The sequence below is a fragment of the Leptinotarsa decemlineata genome, unplaced genomic scaffold (assembly GCF_025532065.1).
Source record: "Leptinotarsa decemlineata unplaced genomic scaffold, Ldec_3_MD MMD2_tig00000505_RagTag_RagTag, whole genome shotgun sequence".
NCBI lineage: Eukaryota > Metazoa > Arthropoda > Insecta > Coleoptera > Chrysomelidae > Leptinotarsa > Leptinotarsa decemlineata.
The window spans coordinates 7,773,883-7,795,048 of NW_027412549.1; the positions used below are offsets into that span (position 1 = coordinate 7,773,883).

The following is a 21,166-nucleotide window of genomic DNA, read 5'->3' on the forward strand; positions in this document are numbered from 1 at the left end:
TTCGTTTTTTGCCGAGGTCAGAGGACGGAATATGGATGCAGGTCATCAGCTGACTTCCAAAGAGCAATGCTCGATGACTGGAGACAGGTTGCCTTCTTCGGTTCGAAAAAATCTGTGAAATTCTTAACGAACTGTGGTTCTTTCTATTTCTCCATCATGCACAGAAGCCACAAATACTTTCGAATACATGAACAGTGAATAAGACGGAAAGCACTTCTTTCCTTTCAGTTTGTTATGAAATTGAAACAAATATCGTAGACAGAAACGATACAAAATTTCCCTCACAAGAAAAACATTCAACTTCAAAAGCGACATTATTTTATGATATTTTTTTTCGATTATACGAGCAATAGTTGTCATTGTGACAAAAGTAGACGGGTCTCTTCTAGTAATATAAAGTCGTTAAGTTTTTGCAAATAATTTAAAGAATAGTTTTTCAACGTTATTCAAAAAGGCGCTGAAGAGTAGTTGAAAACTAGTGGCTTCATACGAAACTTCGCAGTTCATCTAGAAATCAAAATTTTTTTTCGTGAGTGCAATTTTATATTAATATTCTTTCATGAATTAGTCTGTACAGGGTTTCTTTGTATGATATTTCTTTCAATTCCATAAAGAATGTTTGGAGTACGATAATAGTTATTTATGTATCAAGGGAATTAGGAGGGCCTTAATTACCGATGGCAAAGTTTGCGTCCCGAGGGCCTCTGGCCCGAGGGACAGCAATTGCCTGAGGTTATTAAGGCTCATTAATTCCCGTGGTACATAGATAATTTTATTTCTGACCGATTTCAATAAAATTTTGTTCATTTTTTGAAACGGAAAAATGTACCAATTCATTACCTTCCCGGTATATTTGAATCAGGTACCGTTGATTATAGTAGAGTTTTCTTGTTGCTGGGTTGTTGCTATGTTACTTGTTTATAAACAGAACTTTGTTATCAAGCTGTGTTTGCGGTGAAAACGTGTTTTCTACCCCAAATATAATGGAGGATATTTTGAAAAAAGCTGAACAAGCAAGAGAATCATTAATTTCATCGAAAAGTGAAGCCGTATACCAAAAAGAATACAAGATATATCTGGACTGGCTGACACGGAAAGATGTTATGCCAAAAGATGTCACTGAAACTGTATTTCTGGCATATTTTCAAGAACTGGTAAGGAATTTTCTATGTTTTTCGGTAGATTTGGTAGTAATTGTGTTTATTCGTTTCAGTCAGAAACGTATAGTCCGAATTCTTTATGGATTAAATGGTCAATGCTAAAATCGATGGTGACTATACATGAGAAACGAGATATCACCAAGTTCAATGAACTACAGGCTTTTTTGAAACGGAAGAGTAAGAGTTATAAGCCGAAAAAGTCTACTGTTTTATCTCCTAAAGATGTTATCAGATTCCTAAAGGACGCTCCTAATGATATTCATTTATTGCATAAGGTAATTTTTTTCTCATTTTCCTTTTTGTGTGTATTTATTTCCTTTTTTTGTTATAGGTTGTTTTGATTATGGGTTATTTTGGAGGATGCAGAAGTCAGGAACTTTTGAATATGAAGATATCGGATATAGAGGACCGGGATTCCGTTATGGTAGTGAACGTACCGGAAAGTAAAACTGGTGTATCGAAGAAATTTACAGTTGTGTATGAAAAAGAGTTCTCCGCTTTGCCTTTATTAAGACTTTATATGTCTTTGCGTCCTAAAGGTATTGAACGATTTTTTTGAGCTTCCGACAAAATAAATGTACATCTCAGCCAATTGGAAAAAACATGTTTGGGAAAATCCCCAGCAAAATCGCAATGTATTTAGGATTGCCAAACTCATCTTCCTATACGGGACATTGCCTTCGTCGCACTTCTGCTACTGCTCTAGCCAATGCAGGAGCAACTATGACTAACTTAAAAAGACACGGAGGTTGGAAAAGTTCCACGGTGGCGGAGGGGTATTTGGAGGATAGCATTGAATTGAGAAATAAAACGGCGCGTATGTTGTCTACTTTGTCATCAGAAGAGGCAGGTACCTCGACTGTAGTGAACAGAAGCTCCAGCCATACAAAAGAAGAAATTGTTTCCAGTGGCGGAAGTAATTTTCAGGGAACATTTAAAAATTGTACATTTATTATTTGTAATGACGTGAATAAATAAAATATGGTTCAGTTTTCATTTCTATTTATTTTTATTTGTGAAAAGTAGAGGGAACTATAAAATCTATAATGCCCCAAGGGAGTTATGACCCTCTTTATTGATAGCGTAACTGACGATATAAGCTTATAATATCCCGGTCAGAAATAAAAATTATTTCCGACGCGTTTTCATATTTGAAAATAATTATTCCGGATGAACTTTTATCTTTCAGTTTGAATAAAAGAAACTTTCGTGTATTATCTATGCACCTTTGTTGAAAAGTTTTGTTTAGTAATTTATTTTTCCTTCTCTTCTTTGAAAGTTTTCCACTTTCTATTTTAATATGGAGAAGTGGAAAGCCAAAAAGATTTTTTAAATGATCTTCAATATAAAAACTTCACGATTTAACAATAGTTCAATTTCTTCTTGAAACTTTTCAGGTTGGATCAAATTGCTGTTCGGAACAACAAATGGTCTGCGTTGTCTGTTCGAAAAATAGATTGAATCTTCATTTTTTTCCAGACATATTTATTTATTCATCAATTTCTATTTTATTCTCTTCGAAGTGGTACGTTTCAGATATAATATACTTGCATGAATCCAAGAGGTTTTTGTATGAAAACCTCTTTGATCCATTCATTCAATAAGTGTATTCAGCTTCCCAAATCTATATACTTGTGCCAGCGATTTTTCCAATCTTCGAAGCAGTTCTGATGAGCACTTCTTGGTATATCCTTGAGCTGTCCCAACGATTCGGTTTTTATCCGATCAATCGTCACAAAACGCCATCCTTTCATTGGTCTCTTCAATCTAGGGAACAGGAAAAAGTCTCAGAGGGCGAAAGCTTGTGAATACAGTGGCTGAGACATGGTTACGGCGTTGTTTTTGGCCAAAAAATTACGAACAAGCAATGACAAGTAAGCAGGTGCATTATCGTGATGCAAAAGCCATGAATTGTTTTTTCACAATACCGGACGTTTTCTTTGTATTGCTTCTCGCAAGCGGCACATAACTTCAAGGTAATACTTCTTATTGACCGTACGACCATTAGGCAAGGACTCCTGATTAAGTACGCCACGGTAATCGAAGAAAACAGTGAGCAAAACCTTGACATTTTATCGAACTTGGCGTGCCTTTTGTGGTCTTGGCTCTCCTGGTCTCTTCTATTGAGACGATAGGACTTTGGTTTCGATGTCACAACCATAAAACCATAATTCGTCACCAGTTATGACCCTTTTGAGCAAATATGGATCGCCGCTGACATTATTCAACAATTCCTGAGCAATGCTTATGCGACGGTTTTTTAAGTCAAAATTCAGCAATTTAACGAACTTCGCTGCTACACACTTAATGCCAAAATTTCCGAAAAACTTGCTCATAACCGAAATTGGCTCATAATCGATATGCCGACAACTTCTCTAATAGTGATTCGACGGTTCTCCATAATAATTTTTTCACTTCCTCAATATTTTCATCGGTTGTTAATGTGCTGGGGCGTCCAGGGCAAGCGTCGTCAATCACATCTTCTCGATCTTCTGTGAAAAGCTTGTACCACTTGTAAATAATTTTTTGATACAGGGTACAATCACCGTATGCCACTGGCAACATTTCAAGTGTTTTTGAGCACTTAATTTAATTTTTTACAAAAAATGTCTGTTTTAGTTCTCTTGGTGTTTGGTATTTATACGGCTTCTTGTTGAATAATGATTCGACATTGCTAACCTCTCGGTATTTTTGAAGAGGATCTTGTGTTCCCCGTCGAACAATGGAAGAGAGAACATTTCTATCAAAGATCTGGCACACAGCATTGAGAGGCGCCAAAACGAAGCCAAGTTACCCAAATCGCGCGGGATGTACGCGCGAACCCACCATTACAGAAAGTGCGCGAAAAAATCAACACTATAAATGACACGGCAGAAATGAGAGCTTCAGTTTCAGTTGAAACGTCAAGAAGAGTACTTCGACCATGTCACTGAAGCACATGCAGTTGTAGTTGAAATGTTTTGATATTGTAACCAAACAAGACCACGGTAAAACCCGAAAATCAACCAAAACATTGACGCCAGCTGTGTAAGCCCAGATTCCTACAAAATTATAGTGTTTGTGGATTATAGAAATGTTTCGTGATAAGACTAAAAATATATTCAAGAAAGAGACAGATGTTCGAATTTTTCATAAACTTCGGAGGGCAGTAGAACATTGAAAAATCCTCCTCAGAAATTAGTCTGGCAAATCAACTCGCAAAACAAAAAATTACTCTTTGTTCAAGTAACGATATTTTCGTTTCTATATGGCGTAGGAAAAAATACAAAGTTACCCTATTATGTGTGATTGATGACTTGTTTACTTTATGGTAATTCATGATCACTTGAATGAAATGAATAAAAACACTTTTGTCTAAATACTACTGGTAAAATTCATTTATACGACCGGTTTCAGTCATTTAAATAAAATTTACCAATGGTATTTAGACAACAGTATTTCTATTCATTTAATTTAAAAGTTACCCGATACAAATATTTTCCATATCATTTTATCATGAAACAATCTCGACACCTGATCACGAAGTAAGCCTCGACGAGATCTGAGTAGAGGAAGGGATATAGAAAGCAGCTTTTTTTTAACCCCAACAACTCCTACTGAAATTTTAGAAATTCTGCAAAAAACCGCAGCTAAACCTACTGCGGGAACCGACGATATTAACGGGAAAGCTCTCAGATCGCTTGGTACATTGATTGCTGAACCGTTATCACACTTGATTAATGAGTCATTTACCTCAGGTGAATTTCCTGATCTAAAGGAATCTAAATGTGTTCCAAGAACTACCGGGGAATCTCAATACAATGTCAGATTACAAAGATATTTGAATCAGCGTATTCAACAAGATTAACGAACTATTTAGGAAAATTCAAGCTACTTTCAAATTTCCAAAATGGATTCAGAAAACAAAAATCCACAAATACTGCAATATTGTGGTGCATTCAATTCATTTATGATGCACTCAATGATAAAAATAACGTTTTAGGGCTATTCTATGACTTGAGCCGCACCTTCCCGCAAGGATCAATTCTGGGTCCTTTGTTTTTTATTATCTTTGTCAATGATATATCTTGCACGTGTACTGCCTCTAATCGTATAATATTATATGCCGATGACACAAATTTTCTCATGTCTAACAAAAATTTAGTTACTGATAGTAACATAGTATCGCACAACTAAATAATTATTGCAGTGACATCAATTGCCTTGCATTACATGCAGCCAAAACACGTTAAATGCGATTCTTATCGAAGAATGTCACGACTGATTATGATTTATACTTACGTCTGAATGGGAGTTCAGTTCATAGCAAGGAAAGTATGAAATTTTTTGGTCTAACTCTACACATAAAAATGACGTGGGAACTACATATAATGACAGTATGTTCAACGCTAAACACCATCTCATATATAATAAAAAATCTCAGAGAAACTGTCTCTATCGAAATCTAAAGGTTGATTTATTTTGGATTGGCGCAATCAGTGTTGCAGTATGGCTTGTTGTTCTGGGGCTTTTCAGCACACATTGGTAAGGCATTCATTTCACAGAAAAAAGTGTTGAGAGAAATTTTCAGAGCTCATCCACGAGAAACCTGTAAACCTCTATTCCATCAGATTCAAGTCCTGACACTTCCATGCCTTTACATATTCCAATTGATAATGTGTGTTAAAGAAAATGAATTTATGTTTGTCACGAATAGTGACATTCACGGACATAATACACGTCAAAAAGATAACATTCATGAATTATTTTCAAGATTATCGACGGGCAAAAACCAAATTATATTGGCATAAAATGTTTCAATAAAATAAAAACTTTATTGATACGAATACTAGTAAAATGGAGTTCAAATCTGATTTGCATTCGTTAATCTACAGCAATATGTTCTACACGGTGGATGAATTCCTTAAATTCTAAGATGATTACATATTAATATAATAACTGTGGTATACATTTTATTTACTTTATACATTCTATATATTTTATTGTGTTATGACAAAACTTTACATTTGTCTTTTGTATTACTTTTTCATGTACCTGACTAGTCCGATATATTTCTTGCAGGATGTAAGTTATTTCTATTGTTTACATTTGTGTATGAACTTTGTGGATGAAATAAAGATTATGATGATTATGATGATAAAATACAGTGCATTTCTTTATTGTTCCCCCTCTTTTATTTCTTAAACGGGTCAACTCAAAAAATTGAAATTTAGGATAATGAAATTAATGCATGAATACTTTATTTTGAAGTGAAGTGAAATTGACAGATGAAACTTTCAAGATAGCGACTGGGCGCCATCTGGGAAAAAAATTAAATGGAAAGGGGGGTCTTGTGAGACATCATTTTGAAGCTCCTGACGAATACTTCATAACCCTAGAATATGAAGTCACAAAATGGCGGAACAATTTTTTGAGTTGACCCGTTCAAAAAGTAAAAGCGGGGGGAACATTTAAGAAATGCAGTGTATATCTTTCTCAGACTGCTGCAGTGACATCTTCTTTCCAAGGTTTCTAAGATGTACCTCTCTTATTTTTTCATATTTGTTTTGCTTCGAACACTACTACTGCTCTAGTTTGTTTTCCTGTTAGCATTCTATAAATGTGCCTCAACTATCCCAATTGTCATTCCTGGATAACTTGTCTATTTTTGAGTTTTCCCTAAACACAATTTTTCTCATTTTATCCCATCTAGTTTTGTCTTCTATTTTCTGAGGAAACGCATTTCTTCTGCTTTTATGTCTCTCTGTTATAATCCATGGTCCTCTTCCATGTATTAATTTTGGTCCGACTACTTTCCTTACCATTTTTACCTTTATATTCGTTGCTACTTCCTTTTTCCAAGAAATGTTGCTCTGATTGAACTACTTTCTATTGTAGATGGTGGCAAAGGTGGACAGAAAATGGTTGAAGCAATAAGTTCCTGCTGAGAATATCTGGCTGTTTGAAATGAAAACTGTTGCATGGTTACATCATTAAAATGCGAATTATTTGGGATGGTAGCTTGGTGGGTTGACGTGGGTGATTTGTTTCACTCACTCAATTCACCGTTGTGTGAACCGGTTGTTCGAACCGCAAGGTCGGACGATCGATTTTCACTTCCTATCGTCCAACCCGTGTTAGGAATCACACGTTAAAAGGTAAGACCTCGTTAGTCCTTAGCTCGCACAAGTTTCGACTTTTGAGAGTTGATGTTCGCAGAGGGCGACACCTGGTTAACGAAAAAACAGATTTTAACAGATTTGCTAATGATGGAAATCAGAAATACTTTCCTTATTCCCTTATGATGTTTTTAGAAGAGTGAATTCATCTGTTAGCCAATTCCATGAGACAAATATCTTTTTCCACTTTTATGAAATTCAATCTACGATGGGGATTACATCAAAATTATAAAAAAAAACAACGTATATTCTCCTTAATGCTTAATAAAACTTCCAGTAACTTTTCTGGGTCTACTCGAATTCAATAAAGATATATTAAAATCGTTATTGAGACTGATTTTTTTTAAATGGAGACGAATGATCTAACGAGGTTGACGATAAGGAACTTGTTTATTCAGTACCTAGTCGTTTAGGCCTAATTAAAAAACTGTTGGCCTCATTATCGAGACCCATGTTGTCTAGTTCAAAGATAACCTCTCTACTGAGTTTATCGCTCGTATTTTATTTGCAGTTCTTGGAAAAATCAGAAATGTCTCAATCCCTAATATTTGTTTTGATCACTGGAATATTTGGGCGTAGTTAAACGAAAATTAGAATGTGTGTAAAAATATTTTTGTGAGACAGTGGCATGATCATCGTCAAGGCAGTAGGCAGAGGAATTACAGACGACAAGATTAGTCCACTATTGCTGAAAAGTAAGCTCAACATACATTGAAATTACTCGAAACAGAGTCCTTCGATAAATGGAAGGATGCCACTAAAATATTCAGAAAGAGCAATGAAAATAAGTATAAAAAGGCAGTGGCAGAGGCAGTGACATGACCATCGTCAAGGTAGTAGGCAGAGGAATTATAGGGGACAAGATTAGTCCACTGTTGCTGAAAAGTAAGCTCATCAAACATTGAAATCACTCGAAACAGAGTCCTTCGATACATGGAATGATGCCACAAATATTCAGAAAGAGCAACGAAAATCAGTATAACAAATTATGTATACTGATATCAGATAGTTTCTTTAAAACTTTTAGGAAAGTAAAACCTGGCATACCCAGTCAAATGAGCTCTCACCGTTCACGAAAAATAACTGACTATATATATATATATATAGAAACAGAAGTTAATATTGGACATAGCACTCAATAAAGTGGCAAACCATAGACACGTGTTTCGGGCTTTCGGCCCATCATCAGTATGGTGCAGTCAAGTGTAAGGTTGGGCAACACTTGGTTACCAAAAGATAGAAATACAAATGCACGGAGCCACCAGCAGGAGCCAACCGCACATTTGTGGTTTCGGTTGATAGATCTTATATATATATATATATATATATATATATATATATATATATATATATATATATATATATATATATATATATATATATATATATATATATATATATATATATATATACTCCTTGATCATTCCCATATTGATTTCAATTTAAGAGCCACCGGTACTGACGATGCCCAATAGGCTGAAACAGCTGTATACCGGTGGCTCTTAAATTGCAATCAATATGGGAATGATCAAGGAGTGACTGCATTAACCTGCAAGAGAGATTTTATCGAGTGTGTATGATACAAATAAAAAATGTAACAAATAGTGGACATAACACTCCAAAAAGGGGGGCAAACCGCGGACACGTGTTTCTGGCTATTGGCCTCATCAGCGCGGTACAGCCAAGTGTAAAGATGGGCAACACTTGTTTGCCGAAAGCAGGAAACAACATAGACGCACGGAGTCAACAACAGGAGCCAACCGCACATTTGTGGTTCCAGTTAGAAGACCTAAAATTCCCAGGTTACATCTAACATGACCACGTAGGCAGCTATAGCTACCTGCGTGACATCCGGGTTCAGGATATAAATACAGAGAGAAATTTTATAGAGTGAGTATGATACAAATAAAAAATGTAACAAATAGTGGACTCCGTGCGTTTATGTTGTTTCCTGCTTTCGGCAAACAAGTGTTGCCCATCTTTACACTTGGCTGCACCGCGCTGATGAGGCCAATAGCCAGAAACACGTGTCCGCGGTTTGCCCCCCTTTTTGGAGTGTTATGTCCACTATTTGTTACATTATATATATATATATATATATATATATATATATATATATATATATATATATATATATATATATGTAATTCTGGTTTCTGGTCCTGTGATTGCTCATCCATGCGAGACAACTTTTTCTTAAATTGACCTTCGATTTTTCTATAGTCAAATGTCTGGTGATTATAATTTTGTGAAGAAGATAATTTACAAATATATTTGCAAAAAATAACTGAATAAAATAACGAATCGAACTTAGCATACAGAACAAAATATTATACAAATGGTACACCAAACATCAAATGGTACACGTGAATTTATCCGATCGTTTCAGAAATTGATAAAATGGCGTTCGATTTACGTCAGGAACCTTGTGTTGTTTGTCCCGCTGACATCTTGACCCCCTTCACTGATTACAGACATCGGCAGGGTCATTTGGAACCATATCACACCACTTCTACAATTAATTTATAATAAATATGCTTCACTTCTTGACATGTGTATGATATCTTTAGGAAGTGGAAATATTATGGTTGTTCCTAAATGTTAGAAATGACAGAAAACGTATTTAGACAAGTCAATTCAACATTATATAGGGGAGGGTGGTTTTACGAATGATGATATTCATTATAATATTAATATTGTCTGCAATAATAATTTCTAGGTGGAAGTTATACAGTATGTAAAAGCCGAATGAAAATAAATTATTATTTCGCTTACTGTACATATTTAAAGAAAATCCCGAAACACGTCAATGTAAATTATAATTCGACATTCTTTATTATAATTTATATATATATTATAAATTATAATTTATATTTGACATTTTTCGTCATTCGACGAGGGTTGAAGGTAGGGATAGCGTTTTTTCGTTGAAGTATGACAAATTATAATTTATATAATGACAAACAACAGAAGAGTTATATGAAGGGGCCAATTATTCATTGAATGGAGTTACTCACTATTGAAAGCATATAGAGAATATCGTAAATCTCATAAAGTAAGATAAGTATATTGTTTCTGTATATTGCGTATTCGAATAACATCACTTTATTGATATTTTTACTTAGTAATGTTCGCAATTCGAATTTTGATAACTATTATAAGTGATAATAAATAGAGTCAGAGTCAGAGTCAGAAATGCTTTATTGTCATAAAATTTTAGGTTTTGTTGACAAAGCAGGCTCAAGGACTAAAACAATCTGAAACATTAACATAAACGTCAAGACTTCAAAACAAGATATTAATATGGCTCAAGCACGCTTCAAAAAGTCTATGGTAAAAGTCTGTGATGAAAAATTTTATATGTTGACGTACTGAGTAATATCTGACGAAAATTTCAGGAATAAACTCATAAAACTGGACATATAATAATCGTAAAAACTATTTTTGGGAAAGAAAGTTCTTGGCTTTTTGGCAATCGATTTTAAAAGTAGTAACTCTATACATAGATGTGTAGGTCATGCAAAGAAGTAACTTCAAGACACAAACTGGAAGGAAAAGCCCTCCTGAAACAGCTACTTGAAAACAACATTGAATTACACGAAAGAAAAATACTTTCGAAACAAATACTTTTATATGAACACTGAATTATACAAAAAAAAAACTTTTCTCTACTCAGTTTGTATTCCAAACATTGGTTATGGAATTATACCAGATATCACTCACAGGATTTCTACACAATATACTAAATGAATGGTAAAATTTCACTTATATGGAACACTGTCATTCTCACTGGTAGACATCGATGTTTCGCTATAAGACACTTGCCTTAGGGTTCTTCAGTACCAATCTGGATAATATTATAAGAAAAAATCACACAGTTCATACATAAATTACGATTTTTAATGTCACGAAATAAGTTTAATCTACTTATGTCATCGATGACATCGTAATGACTTTCATTCACCTATTTGATTAAATCCCAGCCAGAAGAAATCTTGTTTATATTGAAAGGATTATATTTTTAGGAGTGATTAATTTTTGGGAAAGAAACTTTTTGGCTTTCTACTATTCCATCTTGATACAAAAGAAGAAGTAGGAATCTTCCATAGACAATACATTAAAACTACTTGTAACCTCATATTGGCTCAATTCTGATCTATTCTAATTACCATTTTTATCGTTACAAAAAATAATAAAGGAGAACTATTCAAATATATTTGGTCATTGAGTATTCCGAATTTTTAAATTCAATAATTTCTGAAAAATATTGAGTTTCGAACCGTCCTATCCCACATGCAATGTATCGTTTTCATGATTGAACCCGTGCCCGTCTATCAAAATATGGTTCGCCAATGTTGATTTGATATTCTCATTAAAATCTACTTCAATGGGTTTATAATCTTTTGGGAAAGTCTACGAATAATATAACTTTTGGGACAAGAACCACCAGTCAACTCATAGACTCCCAATCTACCCGACATTGAAGTTTTTTCTTAATTATTTATCATACATTTTGCTCAAATTATTATTTATCCTACAGGCTACTTCATAGTCTCTGTTTTTCAAAAAATGGTCGATATTATTGATGGATTCACCAACACTTGTAAACATTTTCTAAATTGTAATGATGCAAATAGGACATATACAATTCTTCATGAAAGGATTTTTATCTTATCGCAATTCGAGATGATCTGTAGGAAATGATAAATGCGCCAGTTTTCGAGTTATTAAAATTATATACCTTCAATTCATATACTCTACAGCAGTAGTAATATTATCTCTGAGAAAGGAAGAAGGAATTTATTCCAACAAAATCAATCAAAAACATCAGTTCCTCAATTTTTAAACTACTTGTTTTCTCACTCAATTCAACAATAGATGTTTTGGATATGTTGCTAATGAGTTGAAAATGGGAACGGTATCGCCATTCTTGAAATATAAGTATTTGAGAAATCAATGTGTCATGTGCCCAATAAAATACTAGCAACTATGAATCAGTTCCAGTAGTGAGGTTTCTGTCCTGGTAGGCAAACAGAGGATGAATCTTGTAGTTTACCGATATATTATATCTTTATATAAATGTCTACAACAATATCATCAATTATTATGATTCGGAAGAAATTTTCTCTTTTAGCTTAGTTCATAATTGAGATTCAGGAAATTGAAAGTATTGTTGACATGAATTTTGATGGTCCAAAACATTCACTAAATCGTTAGAATGCAAACTATATTAAATATTGAGCAGATGTAAAGCTCTAGAAGTGGATGCCAGTTTCATAAGGAATAAACTGAGTCTATTGTGCTTTCAGTTTTCAAACTGGTATTCCAGTAATGATCTGGTAACGAACCAGAATAAGCAATAAATAAATTGAAGAACAGAAAACTGATATTTCTCTCACTTCTCTCACCAGGTTCTATACCTGGTGTCAGGGACCTCTACGCGACTACAATAGACGATAGACGATGAAAACAACAATCTGACAGGCTATGATAAATCCGTCGGTTTCCGACACAGCCCGCTCGATCAAAGGAAAGGTCAGGTGCTATGATAAGCTGAGGTTTTCTAGTTTGTTGTATATCCTATATGTATTGGCTTATCATTGTGCAGCCGCAAAAGATTCGATAAAGATGTGGGCCTCTGGCTGAACATATTCCAACTCGGTACAAAGTTGGAATATGTCAACTCGTTCAGTTTCGAAAACTTAACCAAGTAGATCGGCTGCTCCGGCAGCTGCTTGGAAAATTCATTCTCTAAGGCTTGCTCTTTTATGGCCGCGAACTTCGCAGAGAAAATGATTCGAATTGTTGAAGACTTCACAGGCTTCATCCAGAACCGATCTGTTATGTAGTCCACGACCTTCTGACTATCGAAGGATTGATAACGATGAAAGAGATGATTTAGAATGCAAACTCTTATGGAGATGCATCATTTTTTGTCCCTCCCAAGTCCACTTCACCACTCCAAAGAAGTAAAGTGAGATCTGAACGGCAATTATATTTGTAGCAGTAACTTTGTTCTTTCCTGGTTGTTCCAAAGACTAAATATGTTGAAGTTTGTGCAGATACTTGCGGCAGAAAGAGTTCTTCATAGAGATCACCTCTTGTGAGTGGTGTTGGTCCACCCAGTGAGTATTCTTTCCCTATGAGCTGCACATTATCTCCTTAGTCCCTACATCATTATTATTAATAACCATCGGGTTGATGCAATTCTTCATGAATAAATAAGAAGTGGAGCTCATATAGTGGTTATTACTCTCCCAAAACACTGCATATGTGTTCTACTGCGATTCTCTTTTATTGCTAGCCAAATTTGGATTGGGCATTCTGAAAGGGATGTCGCCCTAAATGGTCGCGTGCCGTTGTACGTAAACAACGCTCTGGTAATTCATGCCACAATATCAGATAACCTTAATTGGAGCGGAGGTCTAATTAGCGATTCGATTAACATTTCGCTAGCAACCCTGCTTCGGGCACAAAAGATCAGTTTCACTCGTAATTTCGCCAATAGCTGTAATTCTAGATAGGAAGGGATCATACAGGTTAATTCAACATTGGAAAAACAAAGAGAACTGCAATATTCCAAGAGCTTGAATTATTTCCGAGATTTTTTTTTAAATTTGTTGATATCGGCTTAACGTGATCGGTTAAAAGGGAAAGACTTGCTCAAGAATAATCATTTTAACAAAGTAATATAATTATTACTGAGTTAAATATCTGTTATAATCTCGTTGCGGGAGAGTTTAAACATAAAAAGTTGTGATAAGTAAGTATTTCAGACCATCACGTACTTTAAGTTATCATTATATATGCCCCATGTGGCACATGTTTGTAAATTACTGCTGTTTCATTTTTAAATTTAGTTTCTTGTAGGTATGAACTGTAGAAAACGCTAGTTTTTTTTTCCGTGGTTAGCAAAGCACCCTAATAAACTAAGACACTTCTAAATTGTAAAAACTGAAGGTAATTGATGTAAAATAACCAAAATAAAACTATCAAATTTGAAATAATGATATTTTCGTAATGAAATATATGACACTGATATCAGTTATTCTATTTGTCATTTTTCGTTTTGTTGAGTAAATTTTTCAACGTTTCGCCGATACTAGTAATTGGTATCATCCTGTTCTACTTGAAATTATATTCATCTCTGGTGCGCTAATTACTTCTACTAATGAGCTTTTTAATGGTGTGTTCTTCATGTTCAAAAGGATAAATAGCCATGCTTCCTCTGCTCCATTGAAGTTGTTCTTATGATTAAGCATTCCGAAGATTTGATTTCTGTTATCCTTTACTAAGAGCCCTGAGTTCATACAATTGATGCTTTTTCGGAGATTTCATTAATTCAATAACAGTTTTATATTTTGGTAAAAAGGAAAATGGATACTAATTAGATTTTTCGATAACGCTATCAAACTTTAGGAAAGTCCAGTTTTTCACCGCCTCTATAATGATTAACTCGAATGAAATGTTTCAAATACTTTTGAAATAAATTGGTTGAGACTTGGTTGAGACTTTCAGTGTTACGATCTTCGTTCGGGTTTGAAGGCCGTCGTGGTTTGGAACTATATCCTAAGGTTTCAAGTGCTTTAAGATTGAATAGATACAGTGTAACCGAGATCAACAAGGCCACGAAACTGAAGACTTCTACAAGTCAAAATAGGGAGAAAACCCAAACGGTGGCACGTGTGTTTCTACTGTACATCCCTAGGGTTACAGATAGAACCGGAAAAATCCTAAGGATGCATAACGTAAAAACAGTGTTCAAGCCCACCAGGAAAATACAGCAAAGCCTGAGATCTGCCAGAGACAAAAGAGGTCCACTATCAGCTGCGGGAGTATACCGTATACCATGCAACCGCGGAAAAAATTATATTGCTACCACCAAAAGATCCATGGTTACAAGACTGAATGAACATCGGAGAAATTGTAGATTAGGTCAAATAGAAAAATCACCAGTAGCGGAACACGACTTTAGTGAAGGAGATCATACGATACTGTTTGAAGATGTGAAACTACTTGCACCCGATCATGGATACCAAGTCGGCTTGTACGAGAAGCCATAGAAATACATAAACATACAGAAAAATACAATAGAAAAGAGAAGGCGATAACGCTTAACCGGATTTGGAATCCCATACTAAAAAATGCTAAGGTGGCAGCAATGCAACGCAATGTAACAGGTAATAACACTTCGGCCAATAAAAACGCACCAGCTAGAACTATCTGTGTCAACATAAATATAGCTTACGAACTAGAAATCACTAGTCATTGGTGAACCATCAGGATTAATAGACCTCTAAAGAAGCCAGCCACTCGTGCTGGCGGAACTTTAGAATACAGTTCCAAACCACGACAGCCTTCAAACCTGAACGAAGATCGTAACACTTTTGAAATAAATCGTCATCTTGACCTTTTAGAAAAGAGTCGCAAAAAATAATATTTTGTTATCAACTGTGTCAACTGCATTATCAAAATCGATAATTATTATCACATAGTTACTTTTGTGCAACTTTCATAAGTTGTTCATCAGGCCTGTTGATGCAAATTGTGTATTTCATAATCTTTGACTTTAAGAAAGAGTTATTGATTGATACAATTTTCATTATTATCATGCTTTTGATGTAGTTCTAGTAAGTTACTGAGATTATCAATGTCAGTTTTCTTTTTCATACAAACAGAAGACTTATTAATTTCAACCATTTCAAGAAAAAGTCGTTTAGAAATATTTTTTTCTGTATGTAAAACTTTGATATTAGAGTAATTTGGTTTATGTCCTGTTTCTATAGAATGTTGTGCTAATGCGCATTATTTTTTATTAAGCTTTATATCACTTTTATGTGAAGTTATTCTATCATTAAGAATTCTAGATGTTGTTCCAATATAATCCAAGTTTCAGTTGTCACAAGGAATGTTATAAATCACATTTGACTTTTTGGTGGTATCCGTTTTATCTTTCAGTTTAGTTTTTAAATTCTTTATAGTTTTAATATTTTTTTGGCATATTTTGATATTTTGTTCATTATGAAATAGTTTTATGATATTTGAAGATACATTTCCAAGGTTAGGTATAGATTTATAAGAAAAATTGATAGGTAAACTATCATTACATACATTTCTGTTCATTACATTGGAATTTGTATTATTGCCAGTATTGAAAATTATAGTATTGAGAAGTTTTCTGGGATAAGAATTTTCGATCAATATGTCTCTAAGAAGTATGAGATTTTTTTACTTGAGGGAAGGGTGTACTAATTTTTCTATTCTTTCTTTCAAACAGAGTATTAAATTGACTTTAACTGATTTTTTATGAAAAGAATAGTAATTAATATATCTTCCTGAATTAGTAGGTTTGACATACCAATCAGTAATCAAGGAATTGTCAGTTTTACGGATAACTCTTGTATCAAGAAAAGGAAGGGTCTGATTATTTTCTATTTCGATAGTGAACTGTAAATTTTATCATATATATTGACAACATCAAGAATTTCATTAGATTTGTCATAAGGTATTGCACAAATGACATCGTCAACGTATTTATTTAAAAAGGGAATTTCAAAACTCAGTTTGGGAAGTATGTTTTCAAAAAGATCGTCCATTACGTATTAAACTATAATAGGAGAAATAGTAGCTCCCATCGGTGTACCAAGAATTTGTTTATAGTATTTAGCTTCGAAGGAGAAATAACTTGAGTTGAAGATGAACTTAATTATTTCAATATTTTTTTTTTGGTTTATTGAACATTTTTTATTTATATAATTCCATCTTTTGATAACACTTTTCTCCACTTGATTCATAGGTATATTGCTGAAAAGTGAAATCACATCAAGGCTGATCAGAATATAACTTGGAGGAAATGATTTTTCATTCATAAAATTGGCAAAATTGAAAGAATCCTCAATATAAAATTCATTTTCATTATAAGCATCAGTGAGAATTTTTGTGACCATTTGGGCAATTTTGCTATTTGGAGCATCAATGGAAGGAAAAATGGGTCTCAGTTTCAAATTAGGTTTATGTATTTTAGGGAGTCCATAATATTTGGGTGATATAAAATTATAAAATACTCTCCTTCAATATTAAAAAAACTAACTGCGTATCATTCCACTGTGCTTTGCCGGATATCCCTCTGGGTGATGGTGCAATAAGAAATAATGCATGTAATAAGTTTCTAGGGGTGCACATGGATGGGGAACTAAACTTCCAGCATCATGTTAGACAGCTAGGTTCAAGGATCGCCTCGGGTGGTTATGCACTACGTATCGTTGTTAATGAACTAGGTACAGCGACAGCAATGCAGGTTTATCATGCCTTGATCGAATCGCACATTCAATATAGAATCGCTTTCTGGGGAGTCTGTAATCAAGTACATTTTAACTCAATCTTTGTTCTTCAAAAACGTGCAATTCGCTATCTTTGTAAGGCGGCTCCCAGGGTATCTTGTAAAGAACTATTCAAAACTCGTAAGTTGTTAACTCTGCCCTCATTGTTCATTCTCGAAACTGCCTGTCTAGTATATAAAAACAAAACACTTTACAAGTTCGCTGATGGAATCACCCGCCAGAGAAATGACATAAAACTTCCAATCCCAAAAACAAATTTCATAAAAAATTCATGCATATATAACGCTGCCAAAATATTCAATCATCTGCCAACAGAAATAAAACATTCTGAAACATATGCTGTGTTCAGAAAAAAATTGAAAACTTCTCTTCTGGATCTGGCTTTATATAGTATTACGGAATTTTTTGAGACAGTGTTCACTGACGTCTAACATCAGCTCAGTATGTTATATGTGTTATTTAATTTATTTATCTTAATACTAGTTACAACCAATTGAAAATTAAATTAATTGATAGTCCTATATTTTATTGACAATATCATGTGAACCATGATATATCAAGTTTTATGAATGTCTACACTTTGTTGATAAGATTATTGTATCTTCAGACAATAAAGTATATTTATTATTATTATTATTTATTAAAAAATGTACATTTTTGCTTCATATTCTGATATCATTTTAGATTTTTTCAAATCTGTAATGATTTTATTTGCCTTTTGTTGTATTGTTGAAACAGGATCTTTATTAAGTTCAACATAAGACTCACTATCATTAATAATCTCGCTGTGTGTGTTTCTTGTGTTCGGCAATGCGAACATTCAATGGCCTCTTAGTTTCACCAATATAGGATTTTCCGCACTCACAGGGTATCCGGTAAATGCAATTCTTGGAATCGCAGTCCGCGTTTGGTGGCCTGGTTTTCGTGAGGCTGCTACGAATAGTTTTACTGGATCTGAAGCAGGTTCTGATGTTGTACTTGGAACCAATTCTTCTCATCCTCTCCGATAATCCTCTGATGTAGAGAAGTGCAAACACTGGTTGTGACGGCTTCTCTTCCTTGCGAGGCTCCTGCTGTCTTCTAGCCAAAGTCTTTTCTACCACCGCTTTGGAGTAGCCATTCCGTTGAAGATCATTTTTGATGTGAAGCGGAAAATGGAAAGCGGGGATAAGTGAAAGTACTTGAACGACCTATAAATAGTCATCTCTCGGAGGAATCAGTCCAGTCATCACCCGAAGACGATTGTAGATACTAACAATCGAAACGTCGTGAACTAACGTGACTTGGAAAATCCCCACTTTTTATTTTTATTTTCTTTTTTCATTTCTTCATTTTTATTCATTCAATTGTTCTATTTTTACTTGTATTTTATTTATTTATTTATTTATTTATTAAATATTATTTCATTTCAGGTTTATTTTAGTTAATATAATTGTTATTTTCAGCTATTCATTTTCAATTATTTTTTTTTAGTTGTTTCAGGGATTTCAAATCATTTTATATAGTAGACAATGGAAGTCCGAACTAGTGAAATTCATCATGAAACATTGTCAATCACCTTCAAACAAAGAAAATTTACCGTTGTTTTCGTCTATATTTAGTTCTTTGTTCTAAGTATTTATTATGCAATTCCACTATTCTTCTGCTTTCCATAACTGCTTGACGTTTGTTAATTATTTCAAATCTAAATCCCAGTTTCTTTATCCAATTCTGAAGAGTTTTGTCACAGCAGCTCACGTTATGGCTGGAAGTATTCAATTTCTTCTCTATGATTTCAGTTGTAGGAATCTCATTGCTTTTGTAACAGTCGTATATTATTTTTTTCAATGATTTTATTAGATCAACATCCAAAGGTTTTGGTAATCCTGTATCACATCGCGTCTTGCGTTCATAAGGTTTGTTTCTGACTATTCTAGATACAGTTAAGACAGAAATTTGAGTCAAATCTGAGTTGCTTGTAATTGTTTTTTTCTCTCGAAACCGACTTTGAGATGTAGATTCTTATATACATTGAAAAATACTCTCTGTGTTTCAATATTTAAATGCATCCGAATCTTATTCACTGATATCTCTTTTTCGCATTGTTCACCATCGCTATTGGAATCACTATATTTGAAAAGTCTGCGTTGTTATCACACTCGTTATTACTATTATTACTTGTCCAAGGACGCCACATTTTAAACAGATAACAAAAATTGTAAGTAATTACAACTGCACCAATATCGAATTTCAACCCTCAAATCGCGATCAGTTCCTGAACTGACACGACGGCGATAACCATCCCCGCATTCCCCGATTTCTATTCATCACCGTAACATGACTTCAAATTCAATTTTATGACTCTTCAGCCAATCATAAAACTCGGTTAGTAAATATTATCCAATACGAACAGCCAAGTCTACAGTCCACGTAGACTAGTTTGGCTTTCTATGTATTGGTTTTTTTTGGCCTTTGAGAGTGTCGCCAGCTTTGAAAATGCACAATATCGTTTACTTCGACTATACGAAACAATGCCACAGGTGATGGTCTTTCGGTTTGAAGGCACGAATCCATATTACGAGGTATGGGCTAATGACTCATATGGATTCGCACATCGTACACGTTCGGCTCGTAGCGAGATGACACGATTCGCTTTCGAAAGTTTTGGCTGTATTCATTGTTGGAAATTGTTCATCCTTTAAGCAACTTTTCACCGGAGCGGTTGTCATGTGAATGAGTTTGTTATGTTTCTGATTGATTCGGCCATTACTTGATGAAGATCCATAGAATTTTCATAAACTACACTGATCTTCACAAACTTTATTTTCAAAAAATATATCACGACATGTTTCGCTATCACAGTAGCTTTTTCCAGTTTGTTATGAAAGATATTTTTTAGAATGGTTGTAATTAATTTTTGAATTGTCATATTAATATCTGAAAAGTTAATAAATAGTTTATTTAAATTCGTATCACACCTGAGTTTTTACATTTCTTACAGTCATCATTTCGTTACGAAACCGAACGAGGTATTGAGTAACATCGTACAATTACTGTATTTTTGATATGAATATTATGTTTATTTCTCTTTATGGATGTGAACTTACCGTGACCATGTAAGTTGATCGCAGAAAGAGAGGGGAGGTTGTATGAGCCCACATCTGGCTCAGATTTCACTTTGTGCAAGTCTGCCGACAGAAGATCCTGAAAATAAAATATTTTTTCAATATTAAAATCGTTTCGAAATAAAACAGGAGTTCCCAACGCTTAATCAGCTTTTAAGAGTCTCACAACCATAATAGAAGAGAGAATATATAACTAAACTATTAGAAACTTTCACTCAAACGAACTTAATGACTCAAATTTTGGAATAAAATGGAGGATAACTCGGAACATATACAAGACTGGAGTTAGAATCGGTGTGAGATAGATCTTTGACGTTTTTTCAGCTTGGAACTTTACTAGTATTCCAGTGATGGTAATAAGAATCCATGAAACCCATCAGATTTATAAAATCAAGATTTTTCTT

General features: G+C 34.2%; 2 protein-coding genes across 2 annotated transcripts in view; one reads left to right on the forward strand and one right to left on the reverse strand.

Moving 5' to 3' along the window:
• The window catches only part of LOC111515988 (uncharacterized), a 113,222-nt gene that overhangs the window by 48,537 nt on the left and 43,519 nt on the right, over positions 1–21,166 (reverse strand). The window contains exon 2 of the mRNA XM_074173851.1: positions 20,745–20,841. Coding sequence (XP_074029952.1) covers positions 20,745–20,841 — 97 coding nt within the window. The remainder of the gene's footprint in view (positions 1–20,744; positions 20,842–21,166) is intronic.
• Positions 611–2,156, forward strand: LOC141481755 (uncharacterized). Its single transcript, XM_074173850.1, has 4 exons — positions 611–758; positions 863–1,154; positions 1,214–1,435; positions 1,492–2,156. The coding sequence occupies exons 2-4, from the start codon at positions 984–986 to the stop codon at positions 1,717–1,719; spliced, it is 621 nt and encodes a 206-aa protein (XP_074029951.1). The 5' UTR covers positions 611–758; positions 863–983; the 3' UTR covers positions 1,720–2,156.

Coding starts and splice junctions, on each gene's coding strand:
- LOC141481755 (XM_074173850.1), top strand. CDS start 984: ATGGAGGATATTTTGAAAAAAGCTGAACAAGCAAGAGAATCATTAATT. Junction 1,155..1,213: donor TGGCATATTTTCAAGAACTG/GTAAGGAATTTT, acceptor TATTCGTTTCAG/TCAGAAACGTATAGTCCGAA. Junction 1,436..1,491: donor ATATTCATTTATTGCATAAG/GTAATTTTTTTC, acceptor TTTTTGTTATAG/GTTGTTTTGATTATGGGTTA.